General features: G+C 48.9%; 1 protein-coding gene across 2 annotated transcripts in view; it reads left to right on the plus strand.

Annotated features, from left to right (window-relative positions):
- Positions 1-4,038: 4,038 nt before the first annotated feature.
- Positions 4,039-22,542, plus strand: part of TMEM242 (transmembrane protein 242) — a 45,135-nt gene continuing 26,631 nt past the window's right edge. Inside the window, exons 1-3 of one of the 2 annotated variants that reach the window (XM_075338190.1) lie at positions 4,039-4,229; positions 11,515-11,615; positions 11,697-11,819. In XM_075338190.1, the coding sequence (XP_075194305.1) occupies positions 4,142-4,229; positions 11,515-11,615; positions 11,697-11,819 (312 nt within the window). In that variant the 5' untranslated portion in view covers positions 4,039-4,141. The remainder of the gene's footprint in view (positions 4,230-11,514; positions 11,616-11,696; positions 11,820-22,542) is intronic. The other variant, XM_075338191.1, reaches the window with a different exon arrangement.

The raw sequence follows: 22,542 nt of genomic DNA on the forward strand, positions 1-22,542 counted from the left end.
TGGCTCGCTGGGTAATAATGGGGTTAGGCCTAGCTGTATATTATCAGCTGGCCCTAAGCCGGAAATTCACGGTGTCACACCATAATTAGACATGGCCACCGTGAATTTCTAGTAAAGATAAAAAAAAACACAACATAGAAAAATATTTTTATTCGAAATAAAACACAACATAATTAGTAACTCCATCTTTATTGAACTAAAGAACCCCCCCCCACAGTAATCCTGGGTCAAGGTCCCACGCCGTCCATTCCAGATACAATATCATCTGATCGGTTTGCTGGAAGGCATAGCGATCAGCTGATGTGTCATGTGATTCACATCCTTGAACCTGACACATCAGCTGATTGTATAAAAGCCATTTATACAATCAGCTGATGCATCAGTAGAAAAAAAAAACCTACACACTTCTGTGCTGACTCCTGTCCGATCGCTGCCAGTAATCAGCTGATGAAGTCACCTGACCGCATCAGCTGATAGTTTAAGCCGGCCGGGCGGTAAAAAGCCGGCCTCATCGCTGCACTTATGCGATCAGCTGATGCGTCAGGTGCCGCATCAGCTGATCACCGGCAGGTCCTGCAGCGATCGGACGTGTCCCGGGAGTCTGCCCACAGCCGGAGCACGGGTGGCGGTATCGGGAAGAGGAGCTGGGAGCAGACATATACCGGGAGTCTGCAGACAGGTGAGTATGAGATTTTTTTTTTTTATACTGTTCACGTTTGATTTCGCAGCTGCTTTCACCTCCTGTCTGGACATGGCGCAGGACGGGAACGGACATGGCGCCGGACGAGAGGTGGCTGTACCGGGAGGATTCACGCTACTGTGTTTACCATAATTAAAAAAAAAAGGGCTTCCCTATATTTTTGGTTCTCAGCCGGGTACAAATAGGCAGCTGGGGGATGGGGCAGCCCGTACTTACGTGCTGTACCTGGCTAGCATAATAAAATATGGCGAAGCCCACGTCATATTTTTTTGGGCAAAAAACTCCTGCATACAGTCCTGGGTGGAGGATGCTGAGCCTTGTAGTTCTGCAGCTGCTGTCTGCTCTCCTGCATACACTAGTGGATGGAGTATGGTGAGCCTTGTAGTTCTGCAGCTGTTTGTTCTCCTGCATACACTAGTGGAGAATGAAGAACATATTGAAGAAGGAAATGACATCAGATCTTTTTTTTCTTTTTTTTTGTTTCTTCACCAATCTTTATTGGCATTGTTCCCTGGAAAAAAATGTATAAAAACGCAGTGAACAAAAGCGCAGCAAAACACAGCCATTTAAACGCACCAAAATGCGGTAAAAACGCATGTGGTTTTGTACGCGTTTTTGCAGCAAAAAAGCACAAAAATGCAGCTTCAAAAACAGCAGCGTGCGCACATAGTCAAACACAGCTATGTTTGCAATTTGCGTTTTTCATTGCGTTTTTTTAACATCTCATTGAACTCAATGGGTGGAAAACGCAGTGAAAAAAGCGGGAATAAGGGTAAGTTCACACAGTGCGGTGTTGCACGTTTTTCGGGTGCGTTTTTGCCCAGAGAACTGCATGACTTTGCTTCCCCAGCAAAGTCTATGAGTTTTCATTTTTGCTGTCTGCACAAAGCGTTTTTCTTTAGCTGCATTTTTGTGGGCACTTATTTTTACGTTTTTCACTAACTTTTCCACCCATTGAGTTCAATGTGATGTTCAAAAACGCAATGAAAACCGCAAATTGCAAATATAGCTGTGTTTTAGTGCGTTTTTATGACTACTACCCACCCTTTGCATTTATAGCTGCGTTTTTAAAGTGACATGTACAGGAAGAGGATTCCTTCTGTTGGTAAACACAGAAGCGTGAATCCTCCCAGTACCGCCACCGCTGCTTCCAGGTCCCATGTCGCCATGTCCAGACAGGTGGTGGAAGTAGCTGCGAAATCAAAAGTGAACAGTAGAAAATAAAAATGTCATACTCACCTGTCTGCAGGCTCCCGGTGCCATGTACGCTCCCAGCTCCTCTTCCCGGTACCGCCGCTCCGGCTGTGTGCAGACTTCCGATAGCTGCAGGACCTGGCGGTGATTACCTGATACGGTCACCTGACGCATCAGCTGATCGTAAGTCTCGCGGTGACGCCGGCTGTTTACTGCCCGGCCTGCTTAAACTATCAGCGGATACCGTCAGGAGACCGCATCACTGATTACCAGCAGCTCCTGCAGCGATAAGACGGGAGTCAGCACAGACGTGTGTATTTTTTTTTTGCACTGATGCATCAGCTGATTGATTAAACGGCTTTTATACAATCAGCTGATGTGTCATGTGATTCACATCCTTGAACCTGACACATCATCTGATCGCTTTGCCTTCCAACAAACCGATCAGATGATATTGGATCTGGATTGGATGGCGCGGGACCCTGACCCAGGATTACTGCGGAGGGGGGTTCTTTATTTCAATAAAGATGGAGTCACTAATTGTGTTGTGTTTTATTTCTAATAAAAATATTTTTCTGTGTGTTGTTTTTTTTTATCTTTACTAGATATTCATGGTGGCCATGTCTAATATTGGCGTGACACCATGATTTTCGGGCTTAGGGCCAGCTGATAATATACATCTAGCCCTAACCCCATCATTACCCAGCGAGCCACCTGGCATCAGGGCAGCTGGAAGAGTTGGATACAGCGCCAGAATATGGCGCTTCTATGAAAGCGCCATTTTCTGGGGTGGCTGCGGACTGCAATTCGCAGCGGGGCTGCCCAGAAGACTTGGGCACTCTGCACTGCGGATTCCAATCCCCAGCTGCCTAGTTGTACCTGGCTGGACACAAAAATTGGGTGAAGTCCACGTCATTTTTTTTTTATAAATTTATTTCATGAAATTCATGAAATAAAAAAATATAGGGAAGCCCTTTTTTTTTTTTTTTATTCCCAGCCAGGTAGAAAAAGGCAGCTGGGGGTTGGGGACAGCCCATACCGGCCTGCTGTACCTGGCTAGCATACAAAAATATGGCGAAGCCCACGTTATTTTTTGGGGGGGGGCAAAAAACTCCTGCATACAGTCCTGGATGGAAGATGCTGAGCCTGGCAGTTCTGCAGCTGCTGTCTGCTCTCCTGCATACACTAGTGGATGGAGTATGGTGAGCCTTGTAGTTCTGCTCCCCCTGCCTCTCCCTCCAGCATACAGTCATGGATGGAGCATGCTGAGCCTTGTAGTTCTGCAGCTGCTGTCTGCTCTCCTGCATACACTAGTGGATGGAGTATGCTGAGCCTTGTAGTTCTGCTCCCCCTTCCTCTCCCTCCAGCATACAGTCCTGGATGGAGCATGCTGAGCCTTGTAGTTCTGCAGCTGTCTGCTCTCCTGAATACACTAGTGGATGAACAACATATTGAAGAAGGAAATGACATCAGACCTTTTTCTTTTCTTTTCAACAATCTTTAATGACATTGTTCACTGATAAAAAATGCATAAAAACACAGTGAGCAAAAACGCGGCAAAAAACGCACCAAAATGCGGTATGCGTTTTGGTTGCTTTTTTTGCCGCGGGTGCATTTTTGTGCGTTTTTTGCGTCAAAAAACGCACAAACGCAGCATCCAAAAAACGCAGTGTGTGAACTTAGCCTAATTGACATGCTGCGTTTTTGTGGGCACCACAAAAACGCAGCTAAAAAAAACCGCTGTGTGCAGACAGCAAAAATGAAAACTCGTAGACTTTGCTAGTGAAGCAAAGTCATGCAGTTTCGGGAACAAAAACACACCCGAAAAACGTGCAAAAACGTTGCGAAAAACGTATTGTACGCACATAGCCTAAAAGATAAAAGACGCACTAATGCAGCCGCGGACACTGATGTGGGCACTTAATTGGGAAACGCATCTTTTTGCAAATACAAAGCATGATACAGATGATGTAGATGTGAGACCTTCCCCTGGTTATTGGGCAGTATGGCTCATCGGTGCAGAGGGCACCTTCTGTGACAGCAGTGACGGTGTGGCAGAGCCACAAAGCCGGCCACGCCCACTAACCAAGCCCGTCACGCCCACAGGTCCTTCTACCCACTGGGATTTAGCCACAACCTTCTGTGCTGCGCTTCACACTTCAATGTCTTATCCTATCAGGCGGGTGCAGTACAGGAAGAGGCGGACTTGTACAGAGGTGCAACATGTAATGTGCTGCTCAGGCTACAATGGAGGCACAGGGAGCTGTGGTGGCGGAGGACTCGGGCCCAGAGCAACGGGCTGACGGGCGGGAAGACAAGCTGCAGCTCCTGAGAGGTGCGCGCGGTACGGGCGGCTGGTGCGGCGATGTCACCTGTGACCTGACCGCTGCTAGTAATGCGTGAGACAGGCGACGGTACAGCCACATAACTGTCAGGGCTGGAGCTGCCGACATGTCTCACACTAACCTGGGAGCAATAGTCAGAATAAGCACGCTGCCTGTTCTCTTCCCAGTGTGGCAGTCACACATAACATGGCCGCCAGGCTCTACCATGCAGTACATAAGACTCTTATTTCATTATGAAGATTCACTCAGCGCCAGTCACCCAAGCATGGCTAATAAGTAGTTTTTCTGCTCATGCATAGGGCAGGTAACATTTTAATAAAAAATGTCAATGATCCGCATGCTGCTATATGCCATCATGCTGCTATGTGCCATCATCCTGCTCATATACTACCCCCATGCTGCTATATGCCATCATGCTGCTATATGCCATCATGCTGCTATATGCCATCATGCTGCTATGTGCCATCATGCTGCTATATGCCATCATGCTGCTATGTGCCATCATGCTGCTATATGCCATCATGCTGCTATGTGCCATCATGCTGCTATATGCCATCATGCTGCTATGTGCCATCATGCTGCTATATGCCATCATGCTGCTATATGCCATCATGCTGCTATGTGCCATCATGCTGCTATGTGCCATCATGCTGCTATGTGCCATCATGCTGCTATATGCCATCATGCTTTATGCCATCATGCTGCTATGTGCCATCATACTGCTATATGCCATCATGCTGCTATATGCCATCATGCTGCTATATGCCATCATGCTGCTCATATACTACCCCCATCCTGCTATATGCCATCATGCTGCTATATGCCATCATGCTGCTATATGCCATCATGCTGCTATGTGCCATCATGCTGCTATGTGCCATCATGCTGCTATGTGCCATCATGCTGCTATATGCCATCATGCTGCTATATGCCATCATGCTGCTATGTGCCATCATGCTGCTATGTGCCATCATGCTGCTATGTGCCATCATACTGCTATATGCCATCATGCTGCTATGTGCCATCATACTGCTATATGCCATCATGCTGCTATGTGCCATCATACTGCTATATGCCATCATGCTGCTATATGCCATCATGCTGCTATGTGCCATCATGCTGCTATATGCCATCATGCTGCTATGTGCCATCATGCTGCTATATGCCATCATGCTGCTATGTGCCATCATGCTGCTATATGCCATCATGCTGCTATGTGCCATCATGCTGCTATATGCCATCATGCTGCTATGTGCCATCATGCTGCTATATGCCATCATGCTGCTATATGCCATCATGCTGCTATGTGCCATCATGCTGCTATGTGCCATCATGCTGCTATGTGCCATCATGCTGCTATGTGCCATCATGCTGCTATATGCCATCATGCTTTATGCCATCATGCTGCTATGTGCCATCATACTGCTATATGCCATCATGCTGCTATATGCCATCATGCTGCTATATGCCATCATGCTGCTCATATACTACCCCCATCCTGCTATATGCCATCATGCTGCTATATGCCATCATGCTGCTATATGCCATCATGCTGCTATGTGCCATCATGCTGCTATGTGCCATCATGCTGCTATGTGCCATCATGCTGCTATATGCCATCATGCTGCTATATGCCATCATGCTGCTATGTGCCATCATGCTGCTATGTGCCATCATGCTGCTATGTGCCATCATACTGCTATATGCCATCATGCTGCTATGTGCCATCATGCTGCTATATGCCATCATGCTGCTATGTGCCATCATACTGCTATATGCCATCATGCTGCTATATGCCATCATGCTGCTATATGCCATCATGCTGCTATATGCCATCATGCAGCTATATGCCATCATGCTGCTATATGCCATCATGCTGCTATATGCCATCATGCTGCTATATGCCATCATGCTGCTATGTGCCATCATGCTGCTATGTGGCATCATCCTGCTCATATACTACCCCCATGCTGCTATATGCCATCATGCTGCTATATGCCATCATGCTGCTATGTGCCATCATGCTGCTATGTGCCATCATGCTGCTATATGCCATCATGCTGCTATGTGCCATCATGCTGCTATATGCCATCATGCTGCTATGTGCCATCATGCTGCTATGTGCCATCATGCTGCTATGTGCCATCATGCTGCTATGTGCCATCATGCTGCTATGTGCCATCATGCTGCTATATGCCATCATGCTGCTATATGCCATCATGCTGCTATATGCCATCATGCTGCTATATGCCATCATGCTGCTATATGCCATCATGCAGCTATATGCCATCATGCTGCTATATGCCATCATGCTGCTATATGCCATCATGCAGCTATATGCCATCATGCTGCTATATGCCATCATGCTGCTATATGCCATCATGCTGCTATGTGCCATCATACTGCTATGTGCCATCATCCTGCTATATGCCATCATCCTGCTATATGCCATCATGCTGCTATATGCCATCATGCAGCTATATGCCATCATGCAGCTATATGCCATCATGCTGCTATATGCCATCATGCTGCTATATGCCATCATGCTGCTATATGCCATCATGCTGCTATGTGCCATCATGCTGCTATGTGCCATCATCCTGCTATATGCCATCATCCTGCTATATGCCATCATGCTGCTATATGCCATCATGCTGCTCATATACCCCCATCCTGCTATATGTCCTGCATCCTGTGGCACACAAATAAATAAACGTTTATACTCACCTTTCCTCGCTCCACGCAGAATCGCTCCTCCTGTCTGTGCCGGCAGTGCTGTGTGGAGCCGGCCACAATCCCTGCAGCACCGCAATCTTCTCCAGTCTGTGCCGGCGCGGCTGTGTGAGCACCGCTAGTCTCCACACACAGCCTCGCTGGCACAGACAGGAGAAGATCGCGGTGCTGCAGGGGAACAGTGACTGGTGAGTACAGTATAGTGATCACTGCACCCCTCGCTGATGATGATGCGCGGGGGGCAGTGAATACAGCCGCACATGATCACTCCAGGCTGTAGTTGCCAGGGGTAATCATGCGGGCAGGCTGTTTAGTAAGCGCGCATCCCCCGCCCATCATCCCACCCACCTGTCAGCGCCGGCTTCAGCGCTGAGAAATGATGGGCAAGAGGATGGGCGTGCATATGGAATGAGCGGCCCCACGTGGTCACGGCAAGCGCTGCTGCAGCCTGCTCGTGCCCCCGATGACCCGCTCCACCGCAGCACCTCATTCCCTGCAGCCCTACATTCAGACTATAAGACGCACCCCCCACTTTCACCCAACATTTGGGGTGGGAAAAGTGCGTCTTATAGTCCGAAAAATACGGTATTTGCTCACCAATTGCTATCGTTAGAAAATTATACTGTTAAAAACAACTTATAGGTCCGATTCATCAAAGCTTTTATGTCAGTATTTTGTCAGAAAAACCTTTGAAAAGCTAGGCTAACATTTTGTGACTTACTAGTTGCTAGTGCTGAGTGAGAATTACCATGCTCTAGTGCTCAGAACTAGCAGTAGATGCTCAAACGGGCACGACTCATATGCCGAGTATAATGGAAGCCAATAGGGAAATCAAGCATTTTTCCAGGAAGATCTTGCTGAAAAATGCTTGTTTTCCCTATTGAGTTCTATTATACTTGGTACACGAGTCAAGTCTGTCTGAGCATCCAAGTGCTCGTTACGAGTACCGAGCACCCGAGCCTGGTAGTGCTCTCTCATTAAGACCGGCTGAACAACGATAAATCAGGCCATGTGGCTCCATCTGACAAAAGAAAAAGCAATATTTTGCTGTTATCTTCATAATGATCTGTGTTTGACACAACCCATGGATATATTCATGATCAGGGAACATATTTGCGTCTTGCAACGCATAGGTACACAATATCTCCCCGAATTGTGGAAATATAGGTCCCACAATAGAAATAAGAACCAAACTGGGTTTTAATTACATGTAATCAGCCTTCCACCTCTTACTTTGGCAAAATGAGGGGTGAACCTATCACCACTTTTTTTGGCTGTAAGCTGCGGCCACCACCACAGGGCTCTTATATACAGCATTCTAACATGCTGTATATAAGAGCACAGGCCGCTGTGAGAACATAAAAAACATTCTATAATACTTACCTAACGGTCGCGCTGCGGTGGAATTGGGTCACGGAGGCGTCTCCGTTCTCCGGTGCCGTCTCCGCCTCTTTCGGCCATCTTCGTCCTCCTTCTTCTGAAGCCGCGGTGCATGACGCGTCCGATGTCATCCACACTCGCCGGCATTCAGGTCCTGAGCAGGGCAGATCAAAGTATTGTACTGCGCCTGCGCAGGACCGGCGAGTGTGTATGACGTAGATGCGTCATGCACACAGGCTTCAGAAAGAGGACGAAGATGGCCGAAAGAAACGGCGCCGGCACCGGAGAACGGAGTCGCCTCTGTGACCCAATTCCACCGCAGCGCAACCGTTAGGTGAGTATTATAAAGTGTTTTTATGTTCTCACAGCGGCCTGGGCTCTTATATACAGCATGTTAGAAGGCTGTATATAAGAGCCCGGTGGTGGTGGCCACAGTTTATAGCCAAAAAAAGTGGTGACAGGTTCCCTTTAATATCATTGTCAGATCGAGTGCAAAATATATGGTCTCGCTGTATAGTAATGGGCAGACCCTAACTGTAAAAGTCTGTATTCGCATGGGTCCTTAGGGAACTCCGGGTAATGATCTGGGTCCGGCCACCCTGGTACTTAAAAAAAAAAAATTAAAGAAAATAAGAATAAAGCAACTATTTCATACCTACTGGTCTCCGCACGGCTGTACACTGTTTTTGGGGTCACTTACTCTACTTCTAGGGCTGCGCATTATCATGTGTATTCACTGATGCCACCGGCAGTCCCCGCGTCTCTGGTTGCAGGCAGACAGTGCACCCACCCTGTGTGACAGCGTGTCTGACTGCTTTCAATCATAGGTGCTGTCTGCATCTAGAGTGGTGTAAAAATAAATGAAAAAATTGGTGTAGTGTCCCCCATACATGTATTATAATACCCAGTCATGATAAAGCATATGGCTACAGGCTGCAGCCCTCAGCCGTGCTCATTATCTTGGCTGTGTATCAAAATAAGAGAAACTACATGTGCCTGTTAAAAAAAAAAAAAAAAATCTAAAAAACGTTATGCAGCCCCCTCTACACAGTCATGATAAAGCCAACAGCTGGGAGCTGGTATTCTCAGGCTGGGGAGGCCCATGGTTATTGGGCCCCTCCAGCTGAAAAATAGCAGCCCACAGCCGACTAGAATTGTCACATCCATTAGATTTGACAATCCTGGAACTTTACCAGTGCAGTGGCAATCAGGGTAATAAGGGGTTAATAACAGCTCACAGCTGCCACTAAGCCCTAGAAACTCACTGAGTAATGAGATGACAGTTACTGTTCATAAGACTACAGGGCAGGAGACATTAGGGCTCTTGTACGCGAGAATATAAATCGAATGAGTGTAATGCGATGAAAACCGCATTCCACTCGGACCAATTTTATTTTATGCGGCAGTTCCAATCTTTTTTTTTTTTTTTTTTGTCGAGCTGAGAAGGACTGAGGAAAACATCACAGCATGCTGTAATTGGCAGCGAGTCTCACATCACTTGCACCCAGACAAGACTATGGGTCTGTGTTTAACATCAGCCTGTACTCGGATGACATCTGTGATCTGATCTTGCAATCAGATCATAGGTGTGAAGAAAAGTGAGACATTATTCTCTCCATCTTTTCAACTGCATGTCTCTGCATATATCACACTACGTGATATATGCAGAGACATGCAGCGGAAAAGATGGAAAGATTAATGCCTCACTTTTCTTCACACCTATGATCTGATTGCAAGATCAGATCACAGTATGATGACACTCGGATCACACTATCACATCAGATGCCTCTGACCCCGACCTTAAGGCCGCTTTACACGCTGCGATATCGGTACCGATATCGCTAGCGTGAGTTCCCGCCCCCATCTGTTGTGCGACACGGGCAAATCGCTGCCCTTGGCGCACAACATCGCCCAGACCCGTCACACTACTTACCTGCCTAGCGACTTTGCTGTGACCGGCGAACCGCCTCCTTTCTAAGGGGGCGGTCCGTGCGGCGTCACAGCGACGTCACTAAGCGGCCGCCCAATAGAAGCGGAGGGGCGGAGATGAGCAGGACGTAACATCCCGCCCACCTCCTTCCTTCCGCATTGTGGCCTGCGGCGTCACACACAGCGATGTGTGCTGCCGCAGGAGCGACGAACTACTTCGTACCTGCAGCTCCAACGATAATTGAGAATGGACCCCCATGTCACCGATGAGCGATTTTGCACGTTTTTGCGACGATGCAAAATCGCTCATAGGTTTCACACGTAACGGCATCGCTAATGAGAGCGGATGTGCGTCACAAATTTCGTGACCCCAACGACTTCGCATTAGCGATGTCGCTGCGTGTAAAGCCCCCTTTAGACACCAGCATTTTTCTCTAAGTTCACTGGCAAAGTCCTTTACAATATAAAGGTCGCCTGTCACCTCAGGAAATCTTTATTTGGCTGCAGATACTGGGTTAATCTTCAGGCAAATGTTGTTACAATGTTTCAAGGACTTCTTAATGACAGAATGTTGAGCGCTCTGAGCACACCCCCATAAATGAAAGACGGTAGCTCCTGGTAGGAAATAAGTTCATTTTCCCCTGGTAGCCGCACTTTCAGTAAGGCCTGCGACACACATCCGTGACGCCGGCACATGTTTGTCATTTTTTTCACATACCGGCGGCACGGAGACATGTTCAGCAATGATACCCTATTGTAGCAGGCACACACACGCAAAACCACACAGAACGTGTGTCCGTGTGCGTTTGTACGTGTGTGCGTTTTTCAAAGCGCTGACATGTCAGTGTTTTCTCCCGCAGCACGGGTGTCACACGGCCCGCACCCGTACCAGCAGCGCGGACAGCAGGAAGGACCAGGTGAGTATGTAAATTACCGGTTCTACGTGTGCTATCGCGGATAGCATGCGGAGAACACACGTGGCCTGCACGTACCAGAGACACGTACTTACCTGCACGCAACACGCAGGGGAAATACGTGTCTCTCGGCACGTGCGTGATTTTCACGTGAATGTGGCAGAGGCCTAAAGCAGTTGAACAGCATTGTAGGGCCATTTACCTGCAGATTAACCAAATAACATTTTCCAAGGTTACAGGATGCTGTTTTAAACTATCTCTTTTAATGTTATTATTTTAAAATGAACATTTTAACCTAACTTTTGTGTGTATCTATCAGGTGGCATTTTTCTCGGGACAGTTGCAGCAGCAGGAATGCTTGCAGGTTTTGGCACTACATTGTCCCTTGCAAAGAAGAGAAGTCCCAGTTGGTTTAATAAGGTGGGTGATACTTAATTGAAAATGTAATGTCTACATGCTACTGAAATTTTGGAGCAAAACCTAGAGGTAAAAAAACCGCAGTTTTCCCATAGGTTTTGCTGGGGAAGGACTGCAGCAAGGTTAAGTACAAAAACCGCACCTATTCTGCTGCGAAAACCGCTGCAAATCCGCGGCAAAATCCATACTGTGCGCACAGGGCCTCAGGTATTTTTTTTATTAACTTTATTTTACAGTAACCAAATAAAGCAGAAAAAGTTTTATATTTTGTATTTAAAAAACAAACAGTAAAGAGTCCTTTTTAACTTAACGAGTTATTCCCATCTCCAAGATTCTATCCCAATATGTAGTAGGTATAATAATAATAATATTATCAAATACCTCCAATTAGAATGTAGTGTAGTTCTCATATAGTCATGTCTCTTACCTCATGTTCAGGGCATTTTATCTTAGGTATCCATAGTTATGACCATGAGCAACTAACTGACTAAGTGTCGCTATATGAGTGGCCGTAACCATGAATACTTAAGCTAAAATGCCCTGCACATGAAGTAAGAGACATAGCTATATCAGGAGAACTACCGTATTTTTAGGACTATGTGATGCACCGGACCATAAGACACACCCTGGTTTTAGAGGAGGAAAATAAAATTTTAAGCAAAAAAATTTGGTCATGACAAACTGTTATGGGGCGACGATCTGCTGCTGACACTGTTATCGAGGTAATGTCCCCAAATTCTATGCTAAGGTACCCCATCCTGGTAATGATCCTCCTGCCTCGTATATGTACCCCATCCTGGTATATACTCCCATCCTGCTCTATACTGCCATCCTGGTATATGCCCCCATCCTGATATATACTCCCATCCTGCTATATGCCCCATCCATCCTGCTATATACCCCCATCCTGATAAATAACCCCATCCTGGCATGTATTCTGTATCACACACACACACAAAAAACAAACAAACAAAAAAAAAAACACGTTTATACTCACCTTTCCTCACTCCATGCAGCATTGCTTCTCCCCCTGTCTGTGGCGGCAGCAGCAGCGCCGCTGGAGTGTGGAGCCGTCACCGGTCACTAAGCTGCAGCATCGCGATGTCCTCCCGTCTGTGCCGGTCAGCTGACCTGCGTGACTGGAGGCGCTCACAGCGATCACGTCATCGCTGTGCTCACCGCTCTCTACACAGATCAGCTGACCTGCACAGACAGGAGGACATCGCGGTGCTGCAGGGAACGGTGAGTATACCGTACTTATTCACTGCACCCCGCGCTGATGATGATGCGCGGGGGGCAGTGAATACAGTCGCACATGATCACTCCAGGCTGTAGTTGCCAGGGGTGATCACGGCCGGCTGTTTAATATGCGCGCACCCCCCCCCCCCCCCCCCGCACATCATCCCGCCCACCTGTCAGCGCCGGCTTCTGCGCTGAGAGATGATGGGCGGGATGATGGGCATGCATATGTAATGAGCGGGCCCACGTGGTCACAGCAGGCGCTGCCACAGCCTGCTCGTGCTGCCGATGACCCGCTCCACCGTAGCACCCTCATTCCTCGCAGCCCTATATTCAGACCATTAGAAGCACCCCCCACTTTCCCCCAACATTTGGTCCAAAAATACGGTATACTACATGTCTAAGAGGTACAGTGTAATCTTGGTTTAAGAGTAACTTGGTTTGAGAGCATTTTGCAAGACAAGCGAAGCTTTTTAAAAATTTGTAACTTGGTTTAAGATCAATGCTTTGCAAGAAGAGTAAATACTTACCGTGTGCACTTCCGGTTCTGTCCTTTCACCACGCACTGACACACTCTGGAGGTAACTGACTGTACATATGTACTGTATAGAGTATACCATTTCACAGTACAGTATATACTATATAGCATGTCTATCAATTTGCATTTGTGGATACAGTCTTGTACTTCCTTTTGGCTAACCAGTGCAGCATGTTGCTTGCATTGTATCTCTCGCACACCAACAATTCTATTGTAAGCTAAAGTGCAGTTTAATTTGTTTTACATGTTTTTTTACTGTACTGTACAGTATTTTGTATTAGTGTACTGTAATATTATATGAATACAGTACATTATTTTGTGTTACTGTAATAAGTTTCTATAAATGCAGTAAATACTTTTGGGTTGTGGAATGAATTGTCTATTTCAATTATTTCCTATGGGAAAATTCACTTTGATATAAGAGTAACTTGGTTTAAGAGCACACTCCTGGAACCAATTATGCTCGTAATCCAAGGTTCCACTGTATTTGCTAATATTATTACAGGTATTACCGTATTTTTCGCTTTATAAGACGCACTTTTGTTCCCCCAAATCTTATAATCCGAATATACGGGGGGGGTGTATATATATAATTACACAGAGTCCAGTGGAGGTGCAGGCAGCTCTGGAGCGGTGCTGGGGACTGCTTGGGGCTGGGAGCGGCAGCGTTTGATCTCCTGCTCTCCCGCTCATATAATATGCACAGCCGCTGTCCATCAGAAGCGTGGTGCTGAAACTGCATCGCGCTGATGGGCTGGGGAGCTGTGCATATTATCTGCCTGTGCTTACCTTTGATTGCACAGGATCTCCCCTCCCCCTGTGTTAGATATGGCCTCCCGTGCTGCTGCCCATAGTAAAATAATAAACTCTTTACTCACCTCCTCCAGCGTCTGCCTGGTCTCCCTCCTGCTGGCTGTGATTAAACACACAGATTTCACTCTGCCGTGCCGATCACATGACCTCCACTAGAACTAGGAAGTAGGAAGTGCAGGAGACAGGAGGAGTTCAACCCCGAGGAGGGAGACACGAGACAGGACTGTGCTGCAGAAGGTAAGGAAAGAGTTTATTTTACTAAAAGCAGCAATATGGGGGCGATATGCCACAGAGGCTGATGTGGCCCTGTCTGCCCGCCACAAAGGCTGATGTGGCCCTGTCTGCCTGCCACAGAGGCTGATGTGGCCCTGTCTGCCTGCCACAGAGGTTGATGTGGCCCTGTCTGCCTGCCTCAAAGGCTGATGTGGCCCTGTCTGCCTGCCACAGAGGCTGATGTGGCCCTGTCTGCCCGCCACAAAGGCTGATGTGGCCCTGTCTGCCCGCCACAAAGGCTGATGTGGCCCTGTCTGCCTGCCACAGAGGCTGATGTGGCCCTGTCTGCCTGCCACAGAGGTTGATGTGGCCCTGTCTGCCTGCCTCAAAGGCTGATGTGGCCCTGTCTGCCTGCCACAGAGGCTGATGTGGCCCTGTCTGCCTGCCACAGAGGTTGATGTGGCCCTGTCTGCCTGCCTCAAAGGCTGATGTGGCCCTGTCTGCCTGCCACAGAGGCTGATGTGGCCCTGTCTGCCTGCCACAGAGGCTGATGTGGCCCTGTCTGCCTGCCACAGAGGCTGATGTGGCCCTGTCTGCCTGCCACAGAGGCTGATGTGGCCCTGTCTGCCTGCCACAGAGGCTGATGTGGCCCTGTCTGCCTGCCACAGAGGCTGATGCGGCCCTGTCTGCCTGCCACAGAGGCTGATGCGGCCCTGTCTGCCTGCCACAGAGGGTGATGCGGCCCTGTCTGCCTGCCACAGAGGGTGATGCGGCCCTGTCTGCCTGCCACAGAGGGTGATGTGGCCCTGTCTGCCTGCCACAGAGGGTGATGTGGCCCTGTCTGCCTGCCACAGAGGGTGATGTGGCCCTGTCTGCCTGCCACAGAGGGTGATGTGGCCCTGTCTGCCTGCCACAGAGGGTGATGTGGCCCTGTCTGCCTGCCACAGAGGGTGATGTGGCCCTGTCTGCCTGCCACAGAGGGTGATGTGGCCCTGTCTGCCTGCCACAGAGGGTGATGTGGCCCTGTCTGCCTGCCACAGAGGCCCTGTCTGCCTGCCACAGTGGCCCTGTCTGCCTGCCACAGTGGGCCTGTCTGTCTGCCTGCCACAGTGGGCCTGTCTGTCTGCCTGCCACAGTGGGCCTGTCTGTCTGCCTGCCACAGTGGGCCTGTCTGTCTGCCTGCCACAGTGGCCCTGTCTGGCTGCCACAGTGGCCCTGTCTGGCTGCCACAGTGGCCCTGTCTGCCTGCCACAGTGGCCCTGTCTGCCTGCCACAGTGGCCCTGTCTGCCAGCCATAGAGGATGTGTGCCAGCCATAGGGGAAATGTGGCATCACTGGGGGACGTGTTCAATATAAGGTGGCCATATCCAGATTAAGGGGGCTAATTTTAGGATGAGGGGGCTATGAGGGACATATACCCTATATTATTTGTTAGACGGACACTGGCATTATAAGACGGACCCCATTTATTAAAAAATTCTCTATTCCTTCACCAAATTTGGGGGTGCGTCTTATAATCAGGTGCGTCTTATAAAGTGAAAAATACGGTACATATTGGAACAGGATATTGGAAATGGTAATAACCTTTTAAACAGAGTGCCTCCTCTGTTTTCCACTGCTCCACTCATTTTTGAACAGATTTTCTTTTTCTTCTGTGCCACTCGGTTCCATGTTATGCCCCCCAGTAATAATGGCAAACATTTTCCCTTCAATAATTTGGGTATATACTACTGAACTTTTGTGTGGGCATTTTCTTTTTCTCATCTGATACTGAGCGAACAAAACAAGGCCGCACCTAGTACATATATTCACTGGTAAAATACCACAAAACGTAACTTTGGAATGGAGGGTCAGAGAAAAAAATTAAAAACTGTTCCAGAATTAGTGAAGGTTCTCAGTTTAAATGATAAAATCCAATGAAAGGTCGTCGTTGAAAAGAGAAAAAAACCCATTCATGATATATTTGCAATCATAACAACTAATCAATATGTAATACCATGTACAGCTATATTGATAGGAAAATAAAGTTATCTATTGGTTCCTAGGCTACTTTGACACATACAGTCATATGAAAAAGTTTGGGCACCCCTAATAATGTTAACCTTTTTTCTTAATAACAAATTGTTTTTTGCAACAGCTATTTCAGTTTCATATATCTAATAACTGATGGACTGAGTAATATTTCTGGATTGAAATGAGGTTTATTGTACTAACAGAAAATGTGCAATCCGCATTTAAACAAAATTTGACCGGTGCAAAAGTATGGGCACCTCAACATAAAAGTGACATTAATATTTTGTATATCCTCCTTTTGCAAAAATAACAGCCTCTAGTCGCTTCCTGTAGCTTTTAATGAGTTCCTGGATGAAGGTATATTTGACCATTCCTGTTTACAAAACAATTCCAGTTCAGTTAAGTTTGATGGTCGCCGAGCATGGACAGCACGCTTCAAATCATCCCACAAATGTTCAATGATATTCAGGTCTGGGGACTGGGATGGCCATTCCAGAACATTGTAATTGTTCTACTCAGGCATTCATGCAGAGGATTTGGAGCGGTATTTTGGATCATTGTCTTGCTGAAATATCCATCCCCTGCGTAACTTCAACTTCGTCACTGATTCTTGTACATTATTGTCAAGAATCTGCTGATACTGAGTTGAATCCATGCGACCCTCAACTTTCACAAGATTCCCGGTGCCGGCATTGGCCACACAGCCCCAAAGCATGATGGAACCTCCACCAAATTCCTTTCTCGCCTTTTCATTGGGGGACACAGACAGTGGGTTATATGGTGTCTCCAGGGGAGGCGTGACACTAGGTTTGACAAAAGTGTTAGCTCCTCCTCCCACAGCATATAACCCCAGCTAGGCAGGAAACTAGATCAGTTTTTTCCTAGTGTCAGCAGGGAGGCTGACATGTCTGGACTGAGCTCCACCAGAGGTGCCTCAGGCCAGCTTATTTTTACTTTTTATTTTGTTTTTCTTATTCATTCTATTTTTGATAGGGGCAATACCAGGGTGCCCTGCCACCCCCGTTCCCCCCGTGTACGGGCAGAGGAAACCTGGCGTGCACAAGCCGTCAGTCTTCCCTCGCGCCCAAGTGGTCGGGTCTGCGTACCCCTCCAGGCTCCCTGGAAGCACCTCACAAAGGTAGCTCCAGAGGGCTAGCAGAGCCGAGAACCTGCTTCAGCCTTGAGCCGAAGATGCGTCCCCGAGATCCCCGCATCCCAGGACCGACGCGTCTTCAGACGGAGCCAGGAGCAGGTAGGGAGACGACGAGTCAGTCCCCTGCATCCAAACCGCCGCCTGGAAAGGTGCCGGTGGGGCGATGCAGGCCGTGATCCCGGGAAAGCATCATTAATTTAGCTCCCGGCGTCGGCCTGCATTCTAGCATCGCCCCCTCCACTGCTCCAGAAGCCGCTCCCTCTAGTGGGCCGTCTCTCCCCTTCATGCTGCCAGAGAACACTGGACGCCATTACATGTGGGGAGCAGACACGGGTGAGATCTCCTCCTTGGCTCTGCGATTCTGCAGCACTATATACCGCTCTGCTCAGTGGTATATCGCTGTCTTTCTAGCGGTGTGTGTCTGCTGGCTGGCGGTGTATATCAGCTTTTGGCAGTATATACTAACTGTGCCTGTAGGTATATACCGACTGTTTGACAGGGTGTGCTACTTTACTCGGTATATACCGGCTCTGCATAGCAGTCATTTATAATACTGCTAGCAGCTCCTCACCCACAGCAGTCCCTTTAGAATACTGCTGGAGGCTCACTGTACTTATTGTGGAACTGTTGGTGACATGCGTAACCGCAAGGGTGATAAAGCTTCCCAGGCATCCTCTATGGACCTGTACTATGCTTGTACCACCTGTGGACGCTCGGTTTTGTAATTGCCGAAGCTATCCACTATGCCGGGGCTGTGATGCCCCTACTACCGTGTCACAACAGCCTCCGCTGCCGGACCAGGAGGTCGTGCAGTCTGTGGATTTGGCTGCGGCCACTATCCAGGCAGTACCCCAGTCTGATGACGTTATTCCTGCCTGGGCTCTTCTAATGTCTAAGAGGTTAGATGACCTGGCCGCTCAGATATCCCAGCCTTCCACAGGCTCTCACAGCCTCCCCCCGGCTCAGCTCCCCCAGGGGAGCCCGCCTTCGTCTGGTGTCTCGTTCTCAGTACGTAAAAAGGCTGTCTCCAAAAGGCGCCATTGCGACCGTTACGTCTCGTCCGACTCGGACGATGATCAGTCTGACTCAGGCTCCGTGACCTTTAGTAGTCACGATTCCCAAGACTCTGACTGATTCAGATGTCTCTTCTGAGTCTAGACATATGGATGACACATTAATTTCGGCTGTCAATCACTCTGTCGATTTCTGATCAGACTTCGGACCCGACTTCTCAGTCGGCAATCAAGCAGGCCAAGAAGCCTCCTAAGTCCTTTGCCCAGGATCCGATTTTTCATCAAATCATATCTAAAACGGTGGGATCACCCTGATAGGAGATTTAATAAAAAATCCTCCTCTTCATTCGCTTATCCCTTTCCATCGGAACTGGTTAAGCTCTGGTTAGTATCCCCCGTTGTGGATCCGCCAGTATCCAGGCTGGTTAAACACACGGTTATGTCTGTCTCCGACACCGCGTCTCTCAAGGACTCGTCTGACCGCGCAATTGATGCTGTGGTCAAATCTATTTTCCAGGCTTCCAGCTCCTCTCTGCGCCCCCTGTTTGCCTTGACATGGGTGGCGAGAGCTATGAGTGTATGAGTGTGTGGAGTAGGAACTTGCGCAAGTTGCTTCGCTCTTGCAATATTCCTTCAGAGGCTCTTGAGATCCTTGATTTGTTCTCTCTAGCCTCTAATTACTTGCTTCACGGCTCCTTAGATGCAGCTAGTTTGTCAGCCCTAACGGCAGCCAACGCTGTTTTTTGCCTGCAGAGTCCTGTGGCTAAAGATATGTAACGTGGACAGTGCCTCCAAGAAGTCCCTGTCCACACTCCCCTTCCAGGGTCTACGTCTGTTTGGAGAATCCCTGGACAAGCTTATATCTGAGACGACGGGTGGTAAAAGTACCATTCTACCACAAAAGCGGCCTGTATCCAAAAATTTTAAAGTCTTCTTGGCGCAGGCAGTCCTTTCGGCCCGCCCCCTAAAAACCATCACAGGGATCGTCGCAACGCTCAGATCGGGGATCCGGTCCCTCAAGGGACTCTTCCTGGCGTTCCCACTACAGGCAATCTAAACCCAAGGGACCCCGCGAAGGCCCCTTCAGCATGACGCCGGGTACCCCTCAGAGCCGACTCCTGTTGGAGGGCGGCTTCTGCTTTTTCGGGATATCTGGCTAGACCATACTCACGATGCTTGGGTTCGAGAAATCGTCACCTCAGGTTACAAGATCGATTTCCATTCCCTACCGGCCAACAGGTTTCTGCGTTCTCGGCTTCCAAAGTCCACAACGCAAAGCCAGGCCTTATTTCAGGCCATAGCCTCTTTACAGAAAGCAAACGTTATCATTCTAGTGCCCCTGGAACAGCGCGGCAAAGGTTTCTATGCAACCTCTTTGTCATCCCCAAAAAAGATGGCTCTGTCCGTCCTATCCTGGACCTCAAAAGGCTAAACAGGTCCGTACGGATTCGGACCTTCCGAATGGAATCATTGCGAGCCGTACTAGCTGCTATGGAACCGGGAGAATTCCTAGCTTCCATAGACATTCAAGATGCTTATTTACACATTCCCATATGTGTATCGCATCAACGGTTCCTTCGTTTTGCCGTAGGACACCGTCATTTCCAATTCAGGGCCCTTCCCTTTGGACTGGCTACTGCGCCTTGGGTCTTCACAAAGGTCATGGCGGCCGTCATGTCCATTTTGCACCCCAGAGGCGTTCTGGTCGTTCCCTATTTGGACGACCTACTTGTCAAGGGGAGCTCTCCTCAAGTTTGCTCAGAAAGCGTGCAAATTTGCCCAGACACGCTCTCAAGGCTAGGGTGGCTTCTCAACTCAACAAGTCATCCCTCATTTCTCATCAGCGCATCACCTTTTTAGGTATGCTGATAGACACGGTTCAGGCCCGGGGTTTTTCTTCCAGAAGACAAGAGGTCTTCCCTGATCCGGGCCACCCAATCCCTCCGCTCCCGCCGTTACCCATCCCTCCGGAGTGGGATGAGAGTGTTAGGCAAGATGGTAGCAGTCATGGAAGCCGTGTCGTTTGCCCAATTCCATCTGCGCCCTCTGCAATTGGATCTTCTGTCCTCTTGGGACAAGAATCCAGCCTCTCTAGACCGGTCAGTCCGCTTATCTCGGACTGCCCTCAGCTCCCTCGTCTGGTGGACTCAGATCTCATCCCTATCTCAGGGGAAGTCCTTCCGCCCTGTCCACTGACACGTAGTCATGACAGATGCCAGCCTGTTAGGCTGGGGGGCGGTGTTTCTCCACCACACTGCTCTCACCCCGAGCGATCCCTTCATATCAACGTTCTGGAGATCAGGGCCATATTTCTGGCCCTTCGGACCTTTCAACCCTTGCTTCTGGGCCTCCCGGTTCGGATGCATTCAGACAATGCCACGGCTGTGACTTACGTCAACCGTCATGGAAGTACTCGCAGCATGGCAGCGATGAAAGAAGTCTCCAGGATTCTTCTTTGGGCGGAGATGCACATTCCCATTATTTCAGCTGTCCATATTCCGGGGATAGACAACTGGGCCGCAGACTTTCTCAGCAGGCAAGGTCTAGCGGCAGGGGAATGGTCCCTCCACTACGAGGTGTTCCATCAGATCACTCTTCGTTGGGGGCTCCCAGATGTGGTCCTCATGGCGTCTCGGTTAAACGCCAAAGTACATCCCTTCGTATCCCGGTCAAGAGACCCGCTAGCGCTCGGCTCCGACGCTCTAGTCCTCCCGTGGTCGCAGTTTCGCCTGCCATACGTTTTCCTTCTGTTCCCTCTCATTCCGAGAGTAATCAAGAAAATCAAAGCGGAGGGAATCCCGGTGATCCTCGTGGCCCCGGACTGGCCCAGAAGAGCCTGGTTTCCAGAGCTCCTCCACCTTCTCGGCGACACTCCCTGGCATCTTCCCGACCGCCCGGATCTTCTGTCGCAAGGTCCAATATTCCACCAGAATACAGCACAGCTGCATTTGACGGTGTGGCGCTTTTTTTCCTTGATTTCTAGCCAAGTCTCATCTTTCTTCCAGGGTAGTTCATACCATGCTTAATGCTTGCAAGCCTTCCTCCGCCAGCATTTATCACAGGACTTGGAAGACCTATCTGTCCTGGTGTGACCGTCATAATCGGTCGCCCCTGACCTTTTCAATCCCTAATGTTCTTGCCTTTTTGCAAGACTGTATGGACTCGGGTCTTGCTTTCAATACCCTTAAAAGACAAGTTTCTGCCTTGTCAATTTTTTTCCAGAAGCAGCTGGCTTCTCGCCCTCAGGTCCGTACCTTTCTTCAAGGGGTGGCGCATTTGGTCCCTCCTTATCGCCACCCCTTAGATCCCTGGGATCTGAATTTGGTTCTCGGAGCACTTCAGCTTCCTCCTTTCAAACCCTTGAGAGAAATCTCTCTTCAACGGCTGTCTTGGAAAGTTGCCTTTTTAGTCGCTATTACCTCTATCAGGCGAGTGTCCGAACTGGGAGCTCTGTCCTGTCGCTCACCTTACCTGATATTCCATCATGATAAGGTGGTCCTTCGGCCTTCCCCCGCCTTTCTTCCGAAGATCGTATCCTCTTTCCACCTGAACGAGGACATTGTGTTGCCGTCATTCTGCCCCGCCCCGTTCCACTCCTTTGAGAAAGCCCTTCACACTCTCGATCTTGTCAGGGCTCTGCGGATCTACATCTCCAGAACAGTGCCGTTGCGCAAGTCCGATGCCCTTTTCGTCCTCTCAGAAGGACACAAAAAGGGCGACCGGGCTTCCAAATCCACGAATTCTCGATGGATCAGGACTGCCATGTGTGAATCTTACAAAACATGAGGTGTTGTTCCTCCTCAATCTGTGCAGGCCCACTCTACACGAGCAGTGGGTGCCTCCTGGGCTATCTGCCATCAGGCTTCGGCGGCCCAACTTTGCAAGGCCGCTACCTGCTCCAGTGTGCACACGTTTACAAAATTCTACAGAGTGCATACGCATGCTTCC

The sequence above is a fragment of the Anomaloglossus baeobatrachus genome, chromosome 3, assembly GCF_048569485.1.
Source record: "Anomaloglossus baeobatrachus isolate aAnoBae1 chromosome 3, aAnoBae1.hap1, whole genome shotgun sequence".
NCBI lineage: Eukaryota > Metazoa > Chordata > Amphibia > Anura > Aromobatidae > Anomaloglossus > Anomaloglossus baeobatrachus.